The sequence below is a fragment of the Mustela erminea genome, chromosome 11, assembly GCF_009829155.1.
Source record: "Mustela erminea isolate mMusErm1 chromosome 11, mMusErm1.Pri, whole genome shotgun sequence".
NCBI lineage: Eukaryota > Metazoa > Chordata > Mammalia > Carnivora > Mustelidae > Mustela > Mustela erminea.
Genome location: NC_045624.1, coordinates 13,873,285 through 13,898,278, shown reverse-complemented (window position 1 = coordinate 13,898,278; position 24,994 = coordinate 13,873,285). Strand labels below are relative to the sequence as shown.

At 52.8% G+C, this 24,994-nt stretch overlaps 1 protein-coding gene and 1 long non-coding RNA gene across 5 annotated transcripts in view; one reads left to right on the top strand and one right to left on the bottom strand.

The window, feature by feature from the left end:
- Nucleotides 1-24,994, top strand: part of TBXAS1 (thromboxane A synthase 1) — a 168,228-nt gene that overhangs the window by 139,521 nt on the left and 3,713 nt on the right. For 2 of the 4 annotated variants that reach the window (XM_032305966.1, XM_032305967.1), the window contains 3 exons: nt 18,152-18,243; nt 21,957-22,094; nt 23,484-23,646. In XM_032305966.1, coding sequence (XP_032161857.1) covers nt 18,152-18,243; nt 21,957-22,094; nt 23,484-23,646 — 393 coding nt within the window. Of the gene's footprint in view, nt 1-1,913; nt 5,274-18,151; nt 18,244-18,423; nt 19,938-21,956; nt 22,095-23,483; nt 23,647-24,994 lie in introns of those variants that run through there. The other 2 variants (XM_032305969.1, XM_032305970.1) reach the window with 2 other exon arrangements.
- LOC116569610 lies at nt 331-10,262 on the bottom strand. Its single transcript, XR_004277103.1, has 3 exons — nt 8,946-10,262; nt 7,794-7,799; nt 331-860 (listed from the first exon to the last, which is right to left on the bottom strand). It is a non-coding gene; the product is annotated as an uncharacterized LOC116569610 (long non-coding RNA).

The following is a 24,994-nucleotide window of genomic DNA, read 5'->3' as shown; positions in this document are numbered from 1 at the left end:
AAATAATATGTCTTATGTGTGCGATATACTCCATGTTCTATTCCATTCTATTTCCCTTTTTAAAATGCTGGTCTTAATCCCCTAAATTGAATTCACAGCTCCTAAGGCATCATAGCCCATATTTTGAAAGACACTGGGTTAGAAGGTTACAGCTCAGGAAAGTGAATGAAGAGATTTTTTTTTTTTTTTAAGATTTTTATTTATTTATTATTTGACCGAGAGAGAGACAGAGAGAGAGGGAACACAAGCGGGGGGAGTGGGAGAGGGAGAAGCAGGCTCCCCCCCAAGCAGGGAGCCACACACAGGGCTTGATTCCAGGACCCCGGGATCAAGACCTGAGCCCAAGGCGGACACTTAACAACTGAGCCACCCAGGTGCCCCAAGAGATTTTTTTAAAACCCACTACACAAATGAGGAAATGTGTCGGATCAGTTAAGAGACTCTCCAAGTCCATTTCACTAATTTGTAGCTAAACCAGGAATAAAACGAGTCCCCGAGCTCTCAAGCCTGTGTTTCTGGTTTCATTCTACTGCACTTTCTAGTGTCTACTTTCTTGATCTCCAAGTTACAACGCACATGCTGGGAGCCACGCTGTTTTTGTTTTATTTCACCTAAACATCTTCTAAACCATTTTGTTATCACTTTGTATTCTTCTAAAATGCCCAAGATTTATATCATTGCTCATCTAATCTGATTATATCATTGCTTTGACATGGCAACATTTAAGCGCCTTCATCTTGGCACTTACCCTTTGATCTTCAGCATCTTCTTTTCCCTCTGCCCCCAGCCTTGGCTCGCGATGTCAGTGCCTTGGAAGGTCTTTACAGTGCATGCTCCACATGCTCCCCGTGGGACAGGCACTGCCAGAGATGTGAGGAAAATATAAGAATAGTAACTGTTATTTGTTACTGTTTGTTTTCCCTGATCTATGAAGTTGACAGGGTATCATCTCTTGTAAATATTCCCTTATTGGAGTTGAGACAACATCGGTTCAGAGAGGCTAAGTGTCTTTCTCAGGGTCACACAGCAAATGCAGACTTGAAGAGCCCAAGTGTTTTTGCTCTGGCTCCTATGCTCTGCCATCGAGACGGGGAGGTCTGCTGAGCTGAGGGGGCCCGCAGACAACACAGGGCTCAGAACAGGGAGCCGCAGCCCAGCTCCCCAGGGAGCGCACAAAGCAAGATGCTCAGAGCAGGACTCCCAGATAGCATTTTGCAGCTCCGATGGCCCTTTCCCCAATTTATCTTCTTCTGCCTTGAATAGAGCTAGGCTGATGGTGAAGGCTCCGGGTTGGATTTCCTGCCTCAAAGCCAGGCTGAACCCCTGAACCAGCTGCATGAGCCTAAACCTCAGTTTCCCCAACGGTTAAAAGGGGCTAATGATCATATCTGCTCCCTTCTGCTGGGGCCGATTAAATGCAGCGACGAACAGGAAGCACCAACAAGGGCCCGGCGCTTGTGCTCTCCACAAGCTGGTTTTTATTCTGCTGCTGTTTCGATTCTTCCATTATCCCATTGTACAGCTATCATCCCAGAAGCCTTCGGGAGACACGTGTCCCTTCACAGAACTCTGGTTCTCGGGATCCGTGCCCCTCTGCCAGCAGTTCCTCCCCCGCCACTCCAGGGTCTCCTTTCAGCCTGGAACTTTCCCTACCTCCTGCCCTTCCCACATAACTCGCTCTTTTTCCATCCCAGTTCCCCAGGACACTCTTTCCCACTAGCGACCAACAAAATAATGGTCGAATTACCAAGACCTGAGGACCTGGAAGATTTCGGTGATCGCTGGTCGATCCCGAAGGCCCTTTCCAGCTCGAGACCCATCATCCGGCAGACTCTCCAGGGACGAGGGGCTCAGCTCTTCCACGTTTCACACACTGGACCAGACCATGAATCCACAAATCCATTTCCCTACAGCTTCCCCATCACTTCAAACTCTGGGCCCCGCAGAGAACGACCCTTCAAAGTTGGAGACTACACCCCTCTGGCTTCTGCAGATTTTCTCCGTGTGGCAGAGGTTCGAGTCCCCCAGCCCTCCGAGTGCTCCTCCGGTCTAACTGTGTCCCTCTAGGGGGTGACACAGCCAGAGTGGTGGCTGGGCCAGGGTGTGGGCGGACGGGAACGCCGTGGCGGCTTCTGTGATGGTGGTTTCCAGTGGCCAGGTGGGCCCGTTACCTGTTCTCTGGTAATCGTCCCTGAATGTGTCAAAATAGAGCTCAATTATAGTAACCCTGTAGAATAATAAGTCCTACAAGTTTCAAATACACTAGATAAGGTTCTTCTTTTTTCTGTGCTCCAAAAAAAATGAACTCCTTCAAGCATTCCGAAGCGTGGTGAACAACGTCCTATTTACCCTCTTTGAATCTTTCCTTCCGAGCACTTGGCTCCGCGGTGGCTTTGTGTATCTTCCCCTTGGACCAGAAGCTCCACAGAGAGGGACTCACCAGAGCAGCCCCAGGGCCCGGGGCCCTCCCAGGGGCCCTAAGGAATGGGCAGATGGACCCCTGTTGTAGGCTCTGACCCCACCTCATGTCCTCCAGCCCCATCTCCTTTCCTGTCATGTGCCAGACAGGTGGGTGCCTGGGAACTGTGGTCCTGGGTTGGGGCAGCACCCACGAGCCTGTTCCCAACATGGTATCACAGCGGGGGCCCGTCTTCAGGTGTGACTGAGATGCCAAGTGGGCATTCCGGGAGCATCTTTGGGGAGAAACCAAGTCAGAGAGTGGGTCGGGCCTACAGAGGTGCAGTCAGTCTACACAGGCTGGCCAGAGGGGAGGAAGCCGGGGCTGATTACGGTGGCATGGTGGAGGTGGGGGGATACACAGCTACGGCCTTGACAGCAGCGCACACTCACCAAAGACTTACTGCTTGCCAGGTGTGGGCAAGTGCTGGCCTTTTTGCCGACTACAGCTTTTTGGAACAGTCTTAGAATCATCCCCATTCTATGGTGAGAAACTGAAGCTGACCGTGAAGCTGACCACGGTCCACAGCTGGTGAGCGTGCTTCGAACCACTGTGCAACTCAGGCTCCCAAGGCAGAAGTGTAATGTGGAAACAGGGCAGACCCTGAACGAATTCCCCAGGTCCTCTGTACAGAGCTAGACTTTATAGAACCTTCTGGAAGCCCAGGGCATGAAACTGAGCCCCTGAGCGTGGCAGGGCTTCTCGAAGGGATAGCACAGGGTCCCCAGGGACACCAGGGTGCAGCTCAGCGGGAGAACCAGCATGAATCCAAACACTAGCGGCAGCTGCTCTACTGCGCCCTTTCCTCCCAGAACTGGATCTCCCTGCCATCCCCCGTGGGGACTGGAGTTTCATATCCGCACACCCTGTGCAAGAGGCCAGAACGGTCGGGGCAGAGGGAACGTGCTCCGGCCAGAGACCGGCCGACAGTCCAACACGTGGGGACAGAGACTGCACGTGGCTCTTTGACCGTGTTGTGCTGTTTCCAGCTCGCCTAGCCAGTATTCTTCCAGAAATGTTCAGGACCGAAGCCCCTTTCCTTGGCTGCATCCATGGTAAGCCTCACCCTGTGTTTCCCAGGATCATTTCCCATAAATCCATTTTCAGGGCCTCTGAGCCCAGAACAGTCAGCTGTGTAAACGAATGTAAGTGACCATTCCACTAGGAACATCATCAGAAAGAAAGGTAATGGGCAGGTACCTGCAGAGCTTGCTGAAGTGAATTCCAGACATTTCTGCCCTCAGTTGCCCTCAGTTACCTTAAACAAACAAACACACACACACACACACACACACACACACACACAAGGAAGCTAAGTAATCTGGGGTCCTAAAGACCAGATTAGGCTGCCCAGGCCAGGCTGGCCTTAGCCTAGAAGACGGTGCGGGTCAGAGGTCAGTGACACCTTTGTAACAATGGTGTTTTCTCACCAGGCAGGTTTGACCAGTTTTACAAAATTTAGTTCCCAAACTAGAAACCCAGCCCTACCTACCATTAGTCTCAGTTTGTGGAAATGACTCTCTTTCCTTAGATCACTGGGGAAAGATCACAGCATAGCACAGGCTGAGCCAAAGGGAGCAGACATCAGAAGGACTTCTATGGAAGGTGATGGCTTGTTGTGGGGTTAACGAACCTTGAGAGGATCCCACAGGGGCCCTCCTCCAGCTGTCATTTAAGTCCATTTCCTCCTGCCCTTCCCTTAGAAAAAAAATGGAGAACAGCTGGGCACTGTGCTATTTTCAGTAAACTTGCAAATATACTTACTGGTCTGGCCAGGACCCCCAGGGGTGGTCTCCATGGCCCAGGGACAGCCTTGGAACAATTGCTCTTCGTAAAGAAGCCAGAGCCGGCTGGGGCCGGAGAGGGAAGAGTGGTAAGCCGCCTGGGACACGGAGCCCTGAGCCCCCTGCAGGTCTGCTGCAAAGACTATAGGGTAGAGCCGTGGTCTACTCATGTGCCCGAGAATGCCCCAAAAGTTCAGGGGGAGTAAAGGTCCAAGGCTCAGAAACATGACGAGGCAGAAACTCTGTATCTAGCACCCTAAGAGCAAGGGCCGAAGAATTCTCTGAGGCTCCGTCTTCTTTCCCAAGGAGCCCCCCACGCACACCCTCGTCCGTCTGGGATGAGACGGGCCCTCGCCAGCCCGAGCACTTGGCCAGGCACCCAGGAGGACTCGCGAGGTCCCTGCAGGGCTCCTCCCGGTTTTGCAGGGAGAGGCCCCCACTGCACACACCCCATCTCCCTGGCTGGGGGTCCAGAACACTCGGGACTCTCAAGAGTTCTGTCCGCCCACACCCACCCTGAGTCCTCCCTCTTCCAGAATGCTCCAGGCCCAAGCCAGCCCATTTATGTGCTCCTGCCTCAGTTTCCGTGCCCGCTTAGGAAGCATCTGCCTCCAACCATCCCTCAGCTGCTGCTCAGCCGTGGGCACGGAGCAGTCACAGCGCACAGTGCACCCTGTGGTCCTGCGCGGCTGAGGATGAGAGAAAAGGCTTCCTTCCTCACTGTCCTCCGCGTGGCCTTGTCAGCCTTTAGAATCGGGCAGACTTGGCTTTTCCTCACACGCCACTGTTTCTGCCGGGCTCCGTCCTCTCTCTGCCTCCCGACCTTGCCCACAAACCCCTCTGAGCCTCAGTTTTGTCATCTGTAAAATGGAAACTCAGTGAAATGATACATGTGACACTCGCCCTGTGCCTGACCCCCAGGATGGGTCAATAAATTCCCAACAGACCTGCGAACTTTCCCTTCTTACAACGACGTCGTTGATTCCACTCTCAGACCGGCCCCGCCCCCGCCCCAGGCCAGGCTTCCTTTCTCTTGTCCCCGCCCCATCCCCCCATGACCAGAGCCTGGCGCTCAAGGCGGTGGCTAGTTTCCCAGATCTGTCTCTTGTGTGGCAGAATGCTTCCCTCAGGTCCTTTAGGGTCCGGCCTCCTCGTGTCTGCTGGGAGGTCATCCCACCACCTCTGCTCCTAACCCCTGGGGGCCTCCTGCGCAGCCAGGCCCTTGCCCCTGGAACCATCTGCTGTCACCCCCCGATGAGCAGGAAACACAAAGTGCAAACGTGCCCAGCACCACTTAGCCGTGCCCACCTCCTTAGGGCTGCATCTCTGTCCCCAGGGGACCCCTGCTTCCCTCCCTGCCCATACCTCCTCCCCTGCCTGGTCCATGGCAGGACTTGTGGTCAAGTCCATATGGACTTGACCCCTGGCTGCCTGGACCTATGATCCTGCAAAAATCCCTCACCCTGCTGGGCTCAGGGCCTCCTGCCATGACACAGTCACCTCCTGCCCCTCTGAGGGTGCCATTCTGCACCCCGCCCCCCGCCTTCAGGTCAGGCCCCCATGAGAAGCCTTGCCAGGTCCAGGGAAATCTCGTCCCACCGCGGGCACCTCGGGGAGCCGCAGACAAAAGAAACAAACGATGCCTTAGGATCCACGGCCACAGCGAACGGCCGTAATTAGCACGTGCCACCGCCACACTCCACGGGCCGCGACGAGGCGGGCGCGCGGCAGACACCGTAAACCGCAGAGAGCACGCGCTCCTATAAAACAGCCATAAACGGCGTGCCTGTGAAGGAGCTCGCTCAGTGCTGCTCCAAAACCTGGTTTAAGGCTTTTATTGTTTCTGTGTGAAAGAACATAAATGCTTTTTTAAAAAAATTGCTTCGGCATAAGCCTCCCCTTCTCCAGGAAGCATTTCTGATCCCATCTCCAAGCCCCCAGCCGGGGCAGGTTGGACGGTGCCCAGAGTGCCCCCTCCATGTCCCCACTCTGGGATCCCTGCCCTCCAAGGCTCAGAAGGGTCGGCAGGGCTCCTTCCCCTGGGGCCCTCACTGGCCCGGTGCCACCCCATCCCCCCGCCGATGCTGGCACATAGCGGGCACAGAGGACATGTTCCCAGACATCCCGGGAGTCCCAGACATGGCTGAGGGAACCCCTGTAGGACAGGTGAAGTTCTTCTTAGGAAAGATATTAGAAAGATCTTTAAAATAAATACAGACATAAAAGCATAAAGATAGCACACCAACAGAATCATTTTTCATAGAGAGGAGGGGAAGGAGTGGTGATGTCCCCTCGTGTGGCCATAGTCATGGTCACCCTTTGGGGGTTTTGTCCAACATGAGCGGAATAGTCCAATATCAGATAAAAGCAAACCAAACAAAAACAGTTAACAAAAGTTAGGCGCAGAGCGGGGACTGGGCTGAAGCCCTCAGGGGCTCGTGCTCTGCAACTCTGGCCACAGGAGGAGCAGGCAAAGCCCCTAACTGAATGCCCAGTGAAGGGGGCACAGGTCCAGCTTGCCCAGCAGCTGGGGGGATGGGAAGGAGCCTTGGCCGGGAGCACTCAGCCTCCTATTCTATGAGAGAGGGGTGTGGGGGTCTCATTAGCAGGGCAGTCTCCCTATGGCCCTCTCTCCCACCTGCAGCCCTAGGAGGCACCCACCTGCAGCCCTAGGCAGGACCAGGATGCACAGAGTGACCATCCTCTCCCCCCACGTCCACTCCAGGGAGGTGAGCCCTCCACATCTCATAACGTGGGATGAGGGGAGCACCTACCGGGCCGTTCCTGTTCCCAAAGGCCTGATAGGGACCACCTGCAGGCCGGCTGGCCCAGCACCCCTTCCCCTGAGGCCCGGCCCCCACCCAGCAGACCAGAGGCAGAGGCTTGGAAACAGAAATCGCTGTGGAGGCTCCAAGGCGTATGCTGTCTGTGATGTACTGAGTCTCCCTCCACTCTCAAATTTAATTGCAAAAAAGGGGGAGGGCTTTTCCCCAAGAATCTCATTCCTAAACATCCAAAGCGGGTCCTCTAACTCCAGGGGCCCACAACACTATGGGTGGGAAGCTCATGTCAGCCAAGTAAAGCCGTGTTTACTTAGCTTTGCCACCATAGAGGCCACTCTTGGTAAGGAATTCTCTTTACGAAAAGCTGCCACCTGCAGAGAAAGGGCAAGGGCAAAAACTGCACGGGGGTGGGGGTGGCGAGGCAGCCACCATCGAGGGTAAGGGGCTGCCCGGGGAACAGGCCCCGACTGAAGGCCAGCCCTCCCCGTGCCTGGCCCCTTGGTCCGGGGCACCTCCATCTTCTCCAGGGCAAAATGGGATCTTACAAGAGGACAGGAGGCGCTCCGCAAGGCTCTTGGCACAGGGAAGAGTTAAGGCAGATCACCAAGAGCCTCTGCCCCATCTTCCACAATATACCTTCTAGCACCTTCCTCTCTCCTCCGGTCACAGGAGTTGGGAGGCCTCTTGCTGGCATCTTCCCCAAGGTGGCTCCACTGAATTCTTCTCACCGGCATGGCTATTTCTATCCCTGCTGGGACGACCCCACACCCACAGCTACTGAGGACTCACAAGGTCCCTGACCAGCATTTTTAGAAACAAGCAAATCCGATTTGAGCACCCCACACCTCATGGCCCAAAGCAAGAGAATTACAAACAGCTTCCTCAGAAAACCCTGACTGGCCTTTGATGAGGAATCCTCACTACCACCTTCGAGCTGTGATTTGTCCCCATTTCACAGACGGGCAGACTGAATCTTGGTGAGCCTTGAGAACCTGGCCACTGTCTTCCAGTCAGATCTGCTGAATGCCACATCTCGGTTCTCCACTTTGCCATTCTGTCTGTCAACCGCGAAATTCAAAGTCTCAAGAGTTGATTATAAAAAAGACATTATGTGACTCCCTGTGGTTTTTCTTTTCCAATTTTAACTCCAAAAATTTACTCATAATGAGGGCTGGATATATTTTAAAGCGTAGTTGGGTCAGGGGGATCATTTTTTGTAAGATCAGCGAATGAGCATTTCTGCATGGACACGGGCAGGGACACGGCCCCCCACTTCTCCAAGCTGTGTGTCCTCGTCCATACCGTGGGGGCCGGAGGATTGAACTCATGGACCTTCTGAAGCTCTGAGTCTCTTTATGCTCCTGGACTAACCTCCCACTCACGTGCCTGCAGCCAGGGCCAGTCACTCTTGTTCGCCAAAGCCAGAAGCAGACGTACTGCTCTTCCCCGTTAAAATCTGGTTATCAGACTCCACTCAGGCCTCTGGACAGCATCCGTGGGCAAACGAGACTTCTTTTCTTTTTTTTTTTTTTTTAGCTTGGGCCTAGCCCTCCCCACTTATATCCTGAGATGGGAAAAATGGACTGAGCAGGCAACAGGGAATTTAAAATGAGCTGGGGGAAAAAAAAAAAAAAATCCTGCCACAATAAATTGCATCACAGTGGAGATCTCTATCTAACCAGAAAATTCTCAGCCCAGACAATGGCTCATTTATTTCCAACAATATTCAATACAACAGAATTCCAGGCCGACAAAAGGATTTCTACAGGTTCTTGGAGTTGGTTGCAAAGGGATTTAACCTACATAGAAAAGAGAGCTGTTCAATTATAGATTCCCAGGCGTGAGGGAGACCTTTGTAAATAAATTGTAAGGGGGCCTGCAGTAAATGCGGCGGCTTCCCTGGGGGAGCAGCTCACCTACCGACAGCGAGAGGCCGAAGCACCGGCCCTGCCTGGAGGACGTTTGGGTAAATATTTGGGCAGAGATGGCTGCTGCTGGGACGGTGAGCAGAGCCGGGGGGTGGAGGAAATGGCCCTCTCTCCCAGGCCCGCAGATGATACATTTCTATAAACATCCAGGCAGGCAGCCTCGGAAGACGCCCGAGCTTTCCAAACGCATTTCCCATGCCACGGTCAGGGAGAGGCGGCAAAGAGGACACGGGACACAGGAGGGCGGGGAGGGGTCTGGAAGCCGGCCTTCTAAATTTAACACGCAGCGCCTTTTAGGCCGAGTGGATAAAAAATAAATTCCAGTGCTTGGAGCTCTTATCTCTGTTTACCGTTTCCCCAAACAGTACGTGACCGGGGCTCGGACTCAGAGCCGGGGCCATGGAGAGGCCCCTGTGGCTCAGGGCTGCTGGGGGCGGAGGTCGGGGGGGAAAGCAAACTGATCACTTTCCACCGTCACGTGACATTTCCACCGCTGGCAGGTGACCCAGGATCTGCTGGTGTTCCGGGCTGTCCCCGGCTAGATGGGGTGGGGCTGGCTGGGGGTTGCTTGTGAGGCTTCCGACCGTCCTCTCTGTGGAAGGCACCACGGGGTCGCCCACGTCCGCCTCCTTTTGATGAGGGACCCATGAATAGCCTCTGGCGACCTTTTCAGATGCTCAGTGACAGCTTTTGACAATCTCCAGTGGCCATGGGGCCTTGCCGATTGCATTAAGTTCCAGTCACTGGAGAACCCTTCCCTATGTCGCGTCAGAACGGTCCTCCCTAGGCCTGGGTCCACCCCACCAACTAGGGAGCAGCACGTGCATTTCCTCTGTCACGAGTCTGCAGCTGGGTCTGGGGCGATGCTCTCATTTCTGCCCTTGGCTTTCTCGGGCCGGGGGGCGGGGGCCCGAATTCTTTCCATGTGCCTCTGGAAGTGGTGTGCCAGCGCCAGCGCATTCCCGCTCGCTCCGTCCTCTGTCCCTGTGCTCAGCAGTTCACATCCCACCCCCCCACCCCCCAACCCCCCACCCCGCCGTGCTGGCTTTGGTCTCCCCTCCCCCACCCAGCTGAGTGAGGCGGTGTCCTTTCCTTGTCCCTAATCTCCATGGCTGTGTCCGTCACTCTGTCCGGAGTCCCTTCCTTTCTAGTCCCTCAGCCTCCTTTCCCTGGGCGGCCCTGTGTTTCAGTCCCCAGCACCTCGCTCTTCGTTCTGCCCCCATTCCAGGGGACTCAACCCGTCTGTGCAGCTGAGCGGGACCCGTCTCCCTCTAGCCACACACACCCCCACCCACCCCCACCCCCACCACCAAGCCTGCCAGAGTGGAGCTCTGCTAGACAGCTGCCTCAGCGGCAGACCGGTCCTCTTTCCTGCTCTGTTTACATAACTTCCCTTTCAACCCTTAGCCCACTCTGACCACTGTACTGTCATCAGAGCTCCTCACCCCTGCCCGGACTATTGCAACAGTCTCCCCTCTTATCATCCTACTGACCAGTTCTTACAACTGCCCTCGTGTATGCCATTGTCAGGGCACAAAATACCATTTTCAGTATGCCATCAAACATACTGCTCTGCTCATCAAACCTTCAGTGGCTCCCTATTACCATAATAATAAATCGCAATAAACAAGTAAATCGTTTCCCCAACCATTTGACTCACTATGTGTGTGTATGTCTCCTCTCTTCCCCTGCCTCCCCACCCCCACACTCTGCTAAGGACACGTCACACTCATGTCATAGACATACTCACTGTCTACATGGGGAGACAGTGAGCAAAAAGAATTTCTCTGCAAATTAAATGCAACCCCCTCTCTCCCCAGTGCAGAGAAAGTGAGCTGGGTGATTTAACTGTCATTTCCGTAGGGGCTTTTTTCTTTAAACATCATATACACTCGGCTGTTAATAGAGAGAATGGAATCCTAAATATTACATAACAGCAGATAATCCAACGGCTCGAATCTAGTTGATCTGGGAATTTTACGCTTATGAGTGCTTATGTCTGATAATTTGGATAATTTTTAAAAACCAGGTGATTAGACATGTCTTATTTGTCCCCTTTCCCCTCCGTGCCCACTGCAGGGATAAATAACTCCGCTCCCCCAACAGTAGTCAAGTGGTTGGATTTCAGCGTGTCCGAGGAGCAGGTGGACGGAAGTGGGGGGAGCCCCAGTGAGATGTAATAGAGGGAACGGGCGTGGGTTTAATGGGATTGCTGTTAAAATTTCAGGCAAGACGGACTGCCAATACGGAAAACTGTCCAAAATACCTACTAAACACTCCTTGTGACCCAGCAAATCCACTCCTAGGTTTATATCCCATAGGTATATAGGTATATATATCCCATAGGTATATACCCCGCAGAAGTGTGGACACATGTCCACCAAAAACATGCAAGAATGCCCAGCTTTATTTATAACACCCCCAAACTGGGGCAACTCAAATGCCCACCCACCATCGAAAGGATGGACACAGAGCACAAGCCCCATCCAGAGTGGACACATGGTGGCACCCGCCTCACCGCGGGGGGGTAGCTCCCACACACGGCCCAACACGTGAGCAAGCGCGGGCGACACCCACATTGTGCATATTCTTTTCAGATGCAGATTTTTAAAAAGGCACAGGAATCTGTCGTGTTAGAAGACAGGACAGGTCACCCTTGGGGGTCACAGCAACTGGACGGGGTCACGGCGGGGATTCGGCATGCCGGCGATGTGCAGGTTCACAGGCGTGCCCGCTTTGTGAAAGGTCACTGAACTCTGAGCTTTGGTTCCTGTGATGTTTTGTGTGTGCATGTTACTCTTCCATAAAATGTACATAAGGAAAGGGAGGGAGGGAGGGGCCGAGGAAGGGAAGAGGGAGAGAGCGATTAGAGAGGGGGGTTGAGGCTGTACTGCCTGATGGACAAGTCTTGGAATTTGAAAATCTGGGTTTAGTTCCGACTCTGCCACTTACTAGCTGTGCGACCTTGGATAAGCCACTAACCTCTCTGAATCTTTGCTTTTCTCCTCTATAAAGTAGGCAACAAAAACTGCCCTACCTACCACACGGTACAGGTGCAAAGACCCAAAGATAGAAGAGACGTAAAAACCCTCTGTGAGCAGTAAACACTGCAGGGAACAAAGCTACTGCTGTCTTAGATCTCTGAGGACAGGAATTCCTGGAGAAAGTCGGTGACATCAAGATAGCTCTACCCAGGGCCATCGGTGGTAAGGATTAGTGGTAGGGATGTGTGTGCATGTGTGTGTGCATGTGTGTGCATGCATGAGTGTGTATGTGCGTGTGCACGTGTGTGTGCACCCACAGGCGGGGTTAAGTTCTTTCCTTACAATCTCCTCCCCTAATCCCTTCGTGGCCCGGCCCTCAGAGAACTCGAACACCTGGAATGACCCGCAGGTTTGTGCGAGATGCGTTCTGTCTCCTTTAAAGTGGGTGTGAATAGATACTATATTCTCTCTCCTGATTTCTTTTCTAAAGTACGGAGGCATGCCTGCCCCTCCATCTGCCACATTCTTCAAATCAGCACCCAGGACCTTCCGGGCCCAGGCGAGGCAAGGCAGTGATGTAATCAGAAAGATCTCTGCCCGACTCGTGGCCTGTCCCATCCCTCCGTCCCTCGTTGCTTTGGGCCCCCAAACCTGGACCAGCTCACGTGGGCCCATCGCCGGACCCTCAAAGCCAGCGAGTCGGAGCCTCTGGTTACAGAACTGGTCAGCGAGGAGCCCGGGTCCCCACTCAGGTCTCATCCACAGGACTCAGTGCTCCTGTCCGGAGACCGGTCGCAAGGGGAGGGGCTTTTCCTCTGGGTCGGTGCTCAAAAGGGCAGAGCAAAGGTTGCTCCCCTTTCCATGGTTTGGTTTCATATTATGGTCTTCTGTTCCCCAGAGAATGAGAGCACGGGAAAATCTTTATTCTTGACATGGGCTGAGTGGCCCCTGGCTGCCGCAGGCCGGAGTGCCAGGTCTTCAGGGATTTCAAGCTCCCACCCCGCCTGGAGGGCAAGGACTGGCAGAACGGAGCCCACTTTCTGTACCACGGCATCGGGCGCCAAAGCCGGATTATCACTGTATTACCGGCCCTCTTTGCTGCTGCTGTTGCGGCTGCGGGGTGGGGGGACAAACCTGAAGCCACCCCCGCTTCTGTCTCCTTCAGCAGAATAAGAAAACGTTAATTTTTCTATTAGGTTCCCTCAATCTCCAGGAAAAATCTTTTAGAAAGCAACGACATTTTTGTTTTCTTTTTCTCCTTTATTCTCCACATCCTATCTGTACACACGCAGCGTGTGGTGTGTGTGTAGGTGTGAGTGCCTCTGGGGAGGGGCGTATGTGGGTATGTGCATGTGCGTGTGTGTGTGCGTCTAGCTCTCAGAGAAAACGGCACACAAAAATCTAAATGTGGCAAGATGACAGTAATGGGTCAGGGAATAGTATTATTTCCTATTTAAAAGGATTTACCCATAGATTTTTCCAGGGAGTTCCCTTAACCATCAGGTTTATCCATCACATTTAAATATCATTTCACAGATCTAAGCTACATGATAAAAAGACTAAGAAACCAAGGACCTTTGAAATAAAATTAGAAGTTACTGCCCACTGAAAATCAAATATAGATGGAAAAAATCTTCCAGAAAATTAAGGAACTTTGGATTGAGACTGTAAACCATGTGGCAGTTTATGTTTTAATCTCTATCTTCACCAATATTTAGCAATCAAATATTTATTATTTAGTCAGTATTTTCCACTATTGGATAATAATAAATATTTAACATCTATTTTCAAACTTCTAAGAGCACAGTTCCTTCTTTTCTGAAACAAGCCCCAGTCAAAATAAATTCTACCGGATTTTAAAATCACTTTCTTCCTTAACACGTCCTTATAGAGTCATTTAATACATGCCACAGAAGGCCTGGTGATGAAATAAGCCCCCTGCCACCAAATACATTCAAACAGAAGGACTCTGCTCATTTGGGGCATTACGGTTTCCAGAGATCTGTCACCTTACAGTCACCTTCACCCTGCCCTGTGAGCTGGGCACGACCTCAACTTACAGACCAGGTGACCTGTTGATGTTGCCTTGGCAACTGGCCCCAGGCCACGGCTGCTGGGCCACGGACCCAGGACAGAGACCCTGGCTGGCCCCGGTGACCACCCCGAGCCATGGCCAAGGTCAGGGAGAGAGGCTGCAGCAGCAACCCTGCTGGGTGGGAGGCAAGACAGGTTGATTCTAATTCTGAGTAGTACGGCCTGTGCAACAGGAGTCAGGGAGAACCTTCCGGGATCCCTTTCTAACGTTATCTTTGGGAAACAGATGGTTTAAGTGCTTCCTGGCTTGAAATGAAAGGATACTCTGCTCAGACGACCCCCCAACACACACCACACTGAGTTCTCCGGACATTGCAGCCCTCCTCCAGCACAGAGGGTCTGAGCGTCCGGGGCGACAGCACGGGAGGGGCTGGGCCAGAAGCTCAGCTCCCAGGCCCCTGCCCAGGAGGAGGCTGCTGCTATTTTAAACAGGTTTAGCTCTTTGGTGCAGCTCTAAGTCTTTGCATGGGGTAACGCCACACGCTACTGTTATTTACATCGCTATTTAGTGTTTCAGCTTTTTCTTTTTTTGAAGGAAAACTTTAACTTAGACAAATTAGAAGACCGCTTGGAAGAACTATGTCTCCCTCACCGAGCGCCCAGCAGAGGCCTCTGGGGCCTCTCTTTCATCCATTTCACCACCTTACCCCACTTCAAGGCTTTAAAAAAAGAAAGAAAGAACCAGATGTCCTATCATGTCATCTGTAAATATTTCCTTCTGTATTTCTAAAATACAAGAGCTCTTTTCTACAACAGGACCACCATACCATCATCACACTAAAAACAAATGAATTGTAATTTCCGAAGTATATCGAATACCCAGTCAGGGTTCAATGTCCTGGGGTGGACTCATGGATTTTTTTTTTTTTTTAGACTGGGTTATTTGAACCAGCATCCAAACAAGCCGTCCCACTTTTCACTGGCTTCTTCATATTCTTCCCAAAGATCTCAGTTTAGGCACTGCTTCCTTCTGGAAGCTTCCCTGATCCCGAATGCCTGGGAGGTCTGTCCTCTGTTGTCTCATACAGACAGGTTCACCGTTCCCTAACCCTCACTGTTGCTTCACAGTCAGGAGACCGACCACGAGGTCTAGGAGGGTGGAAAGGGTCCGCATGTGTGCCCTGTGCCAAGCACAGTGCCTGGCCAGCATTATGCACCAGCTCGGCACGGGGCCAACAACTACATAAGTAGAGGAACTGCTGAATGAATACGGACGTGGTTTTTCCACTTCAAGTCCTATCTGTGTGTTTTTGGCTCCGAAGCCTTTCCTCTCTGGGTCTCATTTATCTCATCTCTATAATGAAGAATTTGGATTCACGATTCCTAAGTCTTTGGAGGGTATAATTTGTGATTCTGAGTAGGGGCCCAGCATGGCTGGGGAGTTCCCATTCGCCATACACTTGCTGCCCTCTGCTGGTGGGATGGAGGCAGGACCCCTTTATCCCTGCTTTTCCTGAAAGAACTGTAAGGAGGCAGAGGTCCAGACAGGTGGACGGTCTGTCTGTGAGGTTGGGACTTGAATTTCATTGCCTCACGTGGGGTTGGTTAAAATGTGCAGGCATGAGCCTCCCTCCACCCCACCGGCCCACTCCTCCTGTGGGAGGGATCCCTGGGCTACAACGCAGAAGGACTAAGGCAGTGAGAGGTCTCACCCCAAGGCTCCTGTTATAACTGCTGGGGTGGGGCTGGGGGAGGGGGCTTCAAAAGAAGATCTGGTGGCCAGGCCCAACTTCAAACCAACAGACGACTCCCGCAGGGCAAGGCTCAACTATCCTTCTGTCTTGAAAGCCGTCCCACTGCTTCTAATGTTCAGCCACATTGAAAACCACTGGACCAAGCTGAGAGCTACATGTGTATCTTGAGCCAAAAGTTTAGAGGCACAGCAGAAAGCTCATCCACGGGAAGAATAAGTGAAGACTCTGCCTTTATAAGAGCAACTCCTTCAGGCTGCTTTTAGAAGTTTTCTTTCTCTGACAAATGCTGATTGCTTCTAAATCACAGATTTTGTTTGGGGAGCCAAAAGCATTTACCGCTAGGGACGCTGCTTGCAGATGGTTTTCTTTTTCTTTTTGAGATTTAGTTCTACATTTTGGTGCGTGGTACTACCATTTCTTTTTCATTTATTTATTTATTAAACATTTTCTGCACTTGTTAAGTTTCCTTTGGTTGCAGGTAACAGAATTCAGCTGTTGTTAACTAAGGCCATGAACAAGAAAGTGTTTTAAGAGCCCAGATCCACCACCCACGGGGGCTACTGGCACACAGGCACCAGGAAACAGTCTCTCTCTGTCATCTGCCTCCGCTTCTCTCTGCACATTTAATTCATTCCTTCTTTCTCACAGCCAACTGGAGTTTTCTGCTCATTCATCCACAAGGAAGAACATGGTCACCAACAGGTCACGACTCCCTTATGTTCAGTTCCCACCTGCTGGAGGCAAAACTCCTTTTTCTCTGCACTAGATTTAAATTTCCAGACTGGTGCCCTGCCGTCAGAGGCTCACTCTGGGGCCAATCAACCGTGGCCTGTACGGCCAACTCCACGGTCGGAAACCATGGGGCCCCTCACTCAAAAGGCAGGGTAAAGTGCCATTAACGGTAGATACGAAGGTTCTCCCTTTCTCTTCTTCTTTAGCATGAATCCTACCATTCACCTTTATATCACGCAATGCCAGTTTTAAATGTAAGTATCAGAGCATTTAACGTACATGCAGAATCAATGAAATTATGCAATCTGTATCTTGTGACTCACCGGCCAGAAAAAATAAGCACAAATCAAACTAAGCATTAGAAAGAAGAGAAGGGTGCCAGGCTCCCCCAAGGAGACACTCCCCTGTGCATGGGGTACTGCGTGGGCTGGGGAGCCAGACCTGCACGTGTGTTTGGGGTCCCTGCCCTGTCCTGCTAGCCACTAGCCCCAGGGAGGGCAGCCATGTGGCCAGCTGCAGGCCTGTGAAGGCCTCCCTGAGGGGGAGCAAGGCCACTCGGGGCCCATCCACGGAGAGCTGGGGGCCGCAGCCTGGACTTGCCCCCCAGTGCTGCCCTCTGTTGCTCTGGGAGGGGAGGTCAAAGGAAGTCAACCTCCAAGCTGGGGAGGGCTCTTGCATCAGCACTATCTGCTTGAAAGAAAGGAGGCAGTCTCCCACCAAGCAGGGGACCCCCTCTGGCTCCCTAGGGAATGGGGTGAGAGAGATTTGGGGAAACCCAGCAGAGCCACGAAAAAGCCTCCGTGACCCCATTCTAACCAATCCTCCCACGACGTCCTGCTCCCCAGCTCCCTCCCAGGTGTCCCTCCTCCCCAGGTCTGGGGGAGGGGAGGGTGACAGTGTTACCCCAGTGGGCACTGTCCAAGGGACTATGGGGACCCCCAACACAGCATGCTGGGTCACGCTTCTCCACACCTTCGCCCTTGATCTAATCTGTATTTCCTGACCTTTCCTGATCTGACTGAAGAACAAAATCTCCTTGTCTTCATTTGTATTTTTCATCCTGGGCAAATTTATTTCTCCTTCTTGGCTCTACTTGTTCAAATCCTTTGGCCATTTTCCTAACGAGTTTCTTTCCTTCCTGACTTAGAATAGCTCTTTAGGTTTTGTCACTACACATCTTTTACGTCCCTGGAACTTTTTTTGCTTTTTCTGCGATTTCCCGCTACATCTTTTAACTCTGTGATGTGCCAGTTACCGCCCCCGTGGCCGCCCCTCACCCAAGGCTCAATCTTCTCATCTGAGAGATGGCAGAACGGCTGCCTCGAGGGTCTGCAGGGAGGATTAATCCAGCTGGTGTCTATGCGACGTGTAGCCACCAAGCCCCCCTCCCTCCATAAATGCTCACAGCCGCACCTACTGCCGTGACATTAGAGCGAAACTTCTCCCTAGGACATTCCGAGGTCCCCAAGGCCCAGGCCGGCCCGGCTGGTCCACGAGAACACACAGCACCGCAGCCCAAGTCCGAGGCAGCACACGGGGCGCTGACCTAACACTGTGTGGACCGCACTGACTGCATTTTGCCGTCTCCACTTACCGCTCTCCATTCAGCGGGACCCTAAAGCTACTGGAGAAGCCAGAAAGCTGCAGGGCTCCGTGTAACTCACCTTTTTTCCTTTGTCACGACCCCCCACCAGCCAGCCCCTGACTACAGCAGCTTCCAGGAAGGCCTGCCCTACCTGGACATGGTGATCGCAGAGACTTTGCGGATTTACCCACCGGCTTTCAGGTATGCCTGCGCTGCTGCCCTTCCTCCCCTACTCAGCACCCCTGCGCCCCAAAGCCCTTTCGAGGAATCACCGTCTAAGCCCATCACTAGTCCTCAGTCTGTCACCACCTGCGTTATCGAGAATGCTGGACTTAGGCTCCTGGAGGGCAAGGTCTAAGTCCTGGTTTTCTCCGGTTTCAGTGCCTTCCACAGAGTGACCGCAGCAGTAAATGTCTGGTTCATTTTCCTCTGTGTGAACTACCTTCTCGAACTGTCACCGCACCAGTCTGTTCTTCACATGACCTTCCTCCCCAACCCAAGGTGGTCTCCTTGGCCCCCTAGGCTTAAATGGCATTTGGGGGTCCCCCTGCTTGTGGGTCCGTTCATCCATTCTTCCATTTGGTAACTATTTATTGAGCCGAATGCTGTGCCAAGCACGGCGCAATCAGCCGCATACAAAACAGATAAAACCCCTGCCCTTGGAGTTGACGTTCCGGGGGAAACTTCCAAGGCCTGGGAGGCCTCTCTTTACTCTCCAGCTACCCACCCCTGCCCCGTCCTTGGAGCTCCAGCCCGACACTCGCTACCCCATGCAGTCTGCCCCTCCTCCCCCAGCATTTTCCAGAACCCTGTACTTCCTATTATGTTCCTGGACACTTGTCACCTGCTCTGCAACATCTCCCCCGTGGACATCTGCTCACACCAACCTGTAAGTGCCTCGAGAGCAGGAATTTGGTCTTCTGCTTCTTTCCAACTCCCCCTAAATGAGGCACTCCATGGACCACAGGGTCTTAACCGGGGTCCTCACGCCCACAGGGTGGGAAACAGTGGCCAGATTTTAGGTTCTAGAAACAGAAGCGGCACAAAGCATTTAACATATCCTAAGTTCCACTCTGCATTTCTGTAAATTAATACACTCCATCATCCATACAGAGGTAGATTTTGCCATTCTAAAAGAGAAAATGTGGATGCTTTGAAGGTATCTCATTATATTCCAAACCAAAAACATCACAGAGGGTGTTATCATAGATATTGTCCAAAGTGTTCGGACCTGGAGCAAACATAATTCCAGAGACGTGAGTGGAACCACATGGTCCTCAAGCACACCGGGTATCAGTCCCCTGCTCTCAGAGCAGCCAGGACCCCAGGACCCGCCTTGTCGCGCTCTCCTGGTGTGGACATGAAGACAAATTCTATGGGCCTTCCCTGATTTCCTTGGGAGCCCCAGAGCACGCTGTCATCCAATCTTTGTTTTTTAGTGATTTACATCCAGCTTCCTTCCAAGGGAGAGTGGGCAGCTGGTGTCCACATTAAAGCGAAGCTCAAAGTAAGACATTCAGTGATGGAACAAAGGCCGTCCAGGGAGAAGAAGCCTTTACGGGACCCCAGAGATGGCTGATAACTGCGGTCAGGTCCCCACCGCGGCTCCTCCCGGAGAGAAAAACCAGCAGAGTCAAACCGCTGCATTCTCCAGCAGGAGGAAACTCTATATAGTGGTCAAAGCCAGATCCCTTCCTAGACCTCAACGCAATCAAGAACTCATCACGTAAGACCTGTAGAGGGGATGCATTGAGTGACGAAGTAAACAGGCTCTTCAACACGCAAGTGCCCTGATCGATTCTCCGAGGGACCCCTAGAAACTTCAGAAACCGTACGGCATAAAGGCGGCCAGCAGAGGCACGGCTCCCGGGAAGCAGCAGCGGGTGGTCTCCCTTGAAGGCAGGACACAAACGAGGGAACGGGGATGAACTGACTGACTCCCTCCTCCACCCACACCGAGTGCCAGTGGTCCAAAAATGCAGAACAGACTGAGACAGAAAGTCGAAACAGTCTCACACCCCGACCTCTTGCTGGCGGTGTGACCTCAGGTAAGCACTGTGCTGCTCTGTGCTTCAGCTTCCAGGGCGTTCAGCGGGCACATAACACCTGCTCGTCCCCCTACACGAGTGGAGAGAAACAGTGGGACAGAACGGCTGAAACGCCGTACACTCTAAGTCTCGCATCACGTATGAGGGGGAAAGCAAAAAAGACTGTCCCTCCAGTCGAATGGCCAGCCTCCGGCCAACTGTGGTCCTGGCAAGACACGATTTCCTGGGCCTCACCCTCCTCCATACCCACTACACTGGAATTGTTCATCTCATCAGCTCTGCAGACTTCTGCTGTCAATCAACAGAAAGGAGAGAGAGAAGCCATCACTCTTCTCAGCCAAACGAGAGGCCAATTCGCTTCAGCCCAGACAACAGATACGGGGACGGATACAGATAGAATGAGAATTTAATTTATTTATTTTATTCTACTTTATTATTTTCATCTCAGAAAAGTGTGTTGGCTTTTCCCAAGCCCTGACGCACCTGGACTGAGTACCATTATCCACCAAAAAAAAAAAAACCCCTCAGAATGGCCCCTGTGTGAAACACACCAACTCTTGCTGAAGTGTTATCAGTGTGAATCCAGGATTCCAGGCGGTATAACTCAGCAGATTTTTCTGGCCTTGGATATGGCCTGGCCTAGCCGGACGGGAGGCCCAACCGCATACAGAAGGAAAGGCCCTAGTTTCTGGTTTCCAGGGACCTTGGATCCAGGTCCAAGAAATTTCCAGTAAAGATGAAAAAGAAGACGACTTTGGAAAAGGACCCCTTGAGAACCAAGGCCGATTTGAGCACTGGTATTTCGCTACCAGATCCAAGCATGTATTAACTGCGTTGGTAGCTCAGGATCTGAAAGGGGGGGTTTCCCCAGTCCTGGCCTCTCCTGTTACATTAAAGGCCCCTGACGGAGTGATGAAGGCTACTGGGAGCCTCGGGTTGCTCTTCATTTCTTTTATAAGTGAGAACAGAATATAATGGTAATTAGTATAATAATTTATCTCCTCTAAGATATTTAGGAAAGTCCAGTCTTTACAATCTGAAGTAAAAGCCAGCATAGATAATTTTAATTTTTAAAGTGATTACCTGCATTACAAAAATAATAGTCTTATGCTATAAGAAAAAAACAACCACCAAAAACAAAACCCCTGAAACAATACAGAAAGATCTAAAGAAAAAGTTGGCATCTCTGATCCCCTGCCGCCCTCGACCCCAGTCCCATCCCTTAGAAGAAATCATGGTGGAAGTTCAAGTATTCTTCCAGAAATTGTGTATTTGTGTGCAAACATCTATAGTCTGGCTCTTAAAAACACAACATAAAAAGGATTGTGCCGTGGCATTTGGGAACCAGTCTGACCGGCAGTTTTGCCCTCAAGTAGAAGTTATCCATAGTGACGCAGACCAGGAACGGAGCTAGAGGTTCAAACTCAAGTTTCCTTTAGGTAAAGCGAGGGGGCGGGTGAGGGCCATTTAAAGAGGCTTGCCCATAGACGGAAGATGAGGGAAAGTGTGGCCAGCGTGATAACCCTACAACCCCCGCCCCTGCAGGGAGAAGCCCTTCGGAGGTACCCCTGCTCCCCTAATCAGGCCTAAGAAAAGCTCTTCAGGCTTGATGATGACTGCATTTTCACTGAGGGCCAAAGGAGTCTAAGAGCTCGAAGGCTGCAGGGCCATGGGCAGTGGAAGGTTGGGGGAGGGGGTTGTGTGGTAGAAGCCATCCTGGTCACCCTTGCAAGGGGGCTGGGCTTCCTTTCCCCCACCCCCTTTCCACACTTCAGGCTCAAACCCCATTTGCCCCAGTACGCCGCCGGCAAGCTTTCCTCGTTGCTACTGTGCCTCAAGGCAGGGATGACCGACTTGTCCCCACAGGTTCACGCGAGAGGCGGCGCGGGATTGCGAGGTGCAGGGGCAGCGCATCCCGGCGGGCGCCGTGGTGGAGGTGGCCGTGGGCGCCCTGCATCATGACCCCAAGTACTGGCCACACCCCGAGACCTTCAACCCGGAAAGGTGAGCTCAGTCCCTTCAAATGGGCGATGCAAGGGTAAAGCACTTAGAGGTGGCCAAGGGGAGACAAGGATTTAGTAAAGCTGTCCCCAGACAGTTGAAAGGCATGGCTATTAAACACATGAGAGGCATAATTTCTAAAGGAAATTAACTGTACCATTTTTTAAAAAGCCCTGAACAGAATACAGAGATTTCACGTTTCAGCAGCCCTGCATGCAGGTAACAGGGCAATTTCTAACGGGGGTCCTCCATCCCAGCCAAGAAACAGGACACACGACCGGATTTCAGTTGTGCACTAGAACGTAACAAAACATCATTTCCTTTTTTAAAAATTGGAGCTTGTTCCAAAACAAGAGCCATCAACAAATCTCTCCCCGATTTCATGAGACCCAGCTGTGCTCGCAAGGTAGCCCTAGATCCCCGCTCCTGTCCCCTGTGTGGATCTGGCCCTTTGTCTACATTTCATTTCTAGGCTCCCGGACTGAAAATGTCTGAGCAGGCATCCACACCCTTCTCGTCGGAATCGATGGATATCCCTTCCTTGGCCTGATCTGACAAAGGGGAGAGCCAGGCAGACAGACCCTGTTTCCACCTTCAGGAATTTCAAATTCCCATGAAAAAGAGGCCCCAACCCTCCCACCCCACCCCAGGGTCAGGGCGGGGGGGAGCGGGGGAGTGGGCAGCAGGACCTAGATCAATTCATACCCCGCAGTACACAGGGGAGCCCAGGCACCAGGGCTGCAGCCGAAGTGAGCGGGCTGTTATGAGACGGTGGTGGACACCCAGCTCTACTGTCCTGGAGCACAGGTGACAGATGCTATGTGACAGCAGGGAGGACAATTCCTGTAGTGGTTCACAGACAAAAAACCCCCAGTGGTTCCAGTTTCAACGCTTGAGGCAAGTGTGGGCAGAGGAGATGGTGGCCCAGTGTGGCCTCCAAAGCTAAATCGGCAGGAGGTGGCCTAGAGGGCTGGCGCCCAGGGATTCTGCTTAGGGAGCTGGTGGCCGCAGGTGTCCTGCTGGGGCTTCTGGGGAATTTGGAGCCACAGGCTCAGGGGAGGGCTGTGGATTCCTGAGACTTTGATCCCAGTGGATCCCAGGGAGCCTTCAGATCCATTAACACAATCAGTTCTTGAGGGGGAGAGGGCCAAGAGGGCCTCCAGGGCTTTGAGGACGGAGGAGAGGGCAGGACGGAAGCTCAGGGAGCAGCAGCCACCAGCTCCAAGCCCAAGGGAGGCGGCCACGGGAAAACGGGATTCTGTAGACCGCGGTGGGGCTCAGGCCCACGTGGGCTCAGATGAAGGGATCCCTTGGCCACTGCGAGGGGCCGACGAAGCCCGGGGAAGGGAAGCGGGTGTCCCGGGGCCTACCCTGACCGCCCGGCCCCCGCAGGTTCACGGCCGAGGCGCGGCGACAACAGCGTCCCTTCACATACCTGCCTTTCGGGGCGGGCCCGCGGAGCTGCCTCGGGGTGCGGCTGGGGCTGCTGGAGGTCAAGCTGACGCTGCTGCACGTCCTGCGCCAGTTCCGGTTCGAGGCCTGCGCGGAGACGCAGGTGAGCCCGCCGCTGCGGCGCGGGGGGAGGGGCTCTTGATCGGCGACAGGGGGGCCAATAATCACGGCCTCTCCCTGCTCTCCTCGTGCGAGGATTAAATGAGCCCGCCCGAGTGCTCGAGTGCTCAAGTACGCACCTGGCCGAGTCTGCATTCCCATTACTAGCACAGACCTTCTGGGTTACCGAGGCTGCGCCTCCGAGTCTGTAGCTCTTCCCTGTTCAGCGAAGAGAACCCAGGGATCCCCCAGAACAGGTTGTATTATTTCCATTCTTCAGATGAGAAGCTAAAATAAAGCTCAGGTTAAGTCACTTGCCTGAGGCCACGCACTTGGACTGCAGGCTCTGTGAGGGCAGGAACCAAGTCTGCCTTATTCACTGTGGCAGTCTCCAGCACCGCACCGCGCAGGCGCACACACGTGCACTGAATGGATGTTGATGAGCAAATGAGTGATTCGCTGGGGAATGAGGAAACCGGCTCCAGCCACGTCTGGCTCGCCCGTAAGCCACCCTCCTTCCTCTGCCTCTAGCCGCCTCTCCAGTGTGGGCTGTTCCCTACACAGCCGGAAACTTGTGTCCCTCCACGTCTATTCAGAATCCCTCTGCACAGACAGGAGCCTGTTTGGGGACAGATTCTAAGGACACAGTGATGAAGGGACAACTGCTGGAGTCAGAGCGTGGCATTGCCTCTGACAAACAGAGAGTCTGGCTTCCAGGCTGGAGAGTGGGAGGGGCAAATTGGGAACACAGAGCCAAACCAACAGAAAGAAAAGCAGGCCCCCCAAATGCCTGAGGTGTTTGTGTGTGCAAGACTTCCTTTTGGGGTTTGTCTCATTAACCCTTGATCTTGACAGTACAGCAGCCATTGTCCCCCAACACTGCTTGTGCTTGACATTCCCCCGCTCAAGAACCAGCCGTGAGTCCCCAAGCCTGCTGGATCTATGGAGAGCTCTTCTGAGGCCACTTTGTGTTCCCTGCCCCAACTTCCCACTGTGAGAGGGCTCTCCCCACTCCTCCCTAGCTGGAATGCCACCACCCGCCCCCAGCCTAATCCCATCTTCTAAATCCTTTGGTGTTCCCTCAAATCTGGAAGTGGTCCCTGAGAAGTCCTGCTCTTAAGGCTTCTCCCATTCCTAGGCCCACCTCAGGTGTCCATTCCTCCAGGAAGCCCTCTCTGACTTTGCTAGCCCCAACTGGTCTTCTTTTTGGAAGTCCAATGGAGTTCCCAGTTTGTCTAGACCGGTGTTAATACAGTAGCTCCCAGCCACCCTAACCTTTAATAATCAAATTTAAAATTCAGCCCCTCATTTGCTCAGTTGCCACACGTGCTACTGGCTACCGGACAGGATAG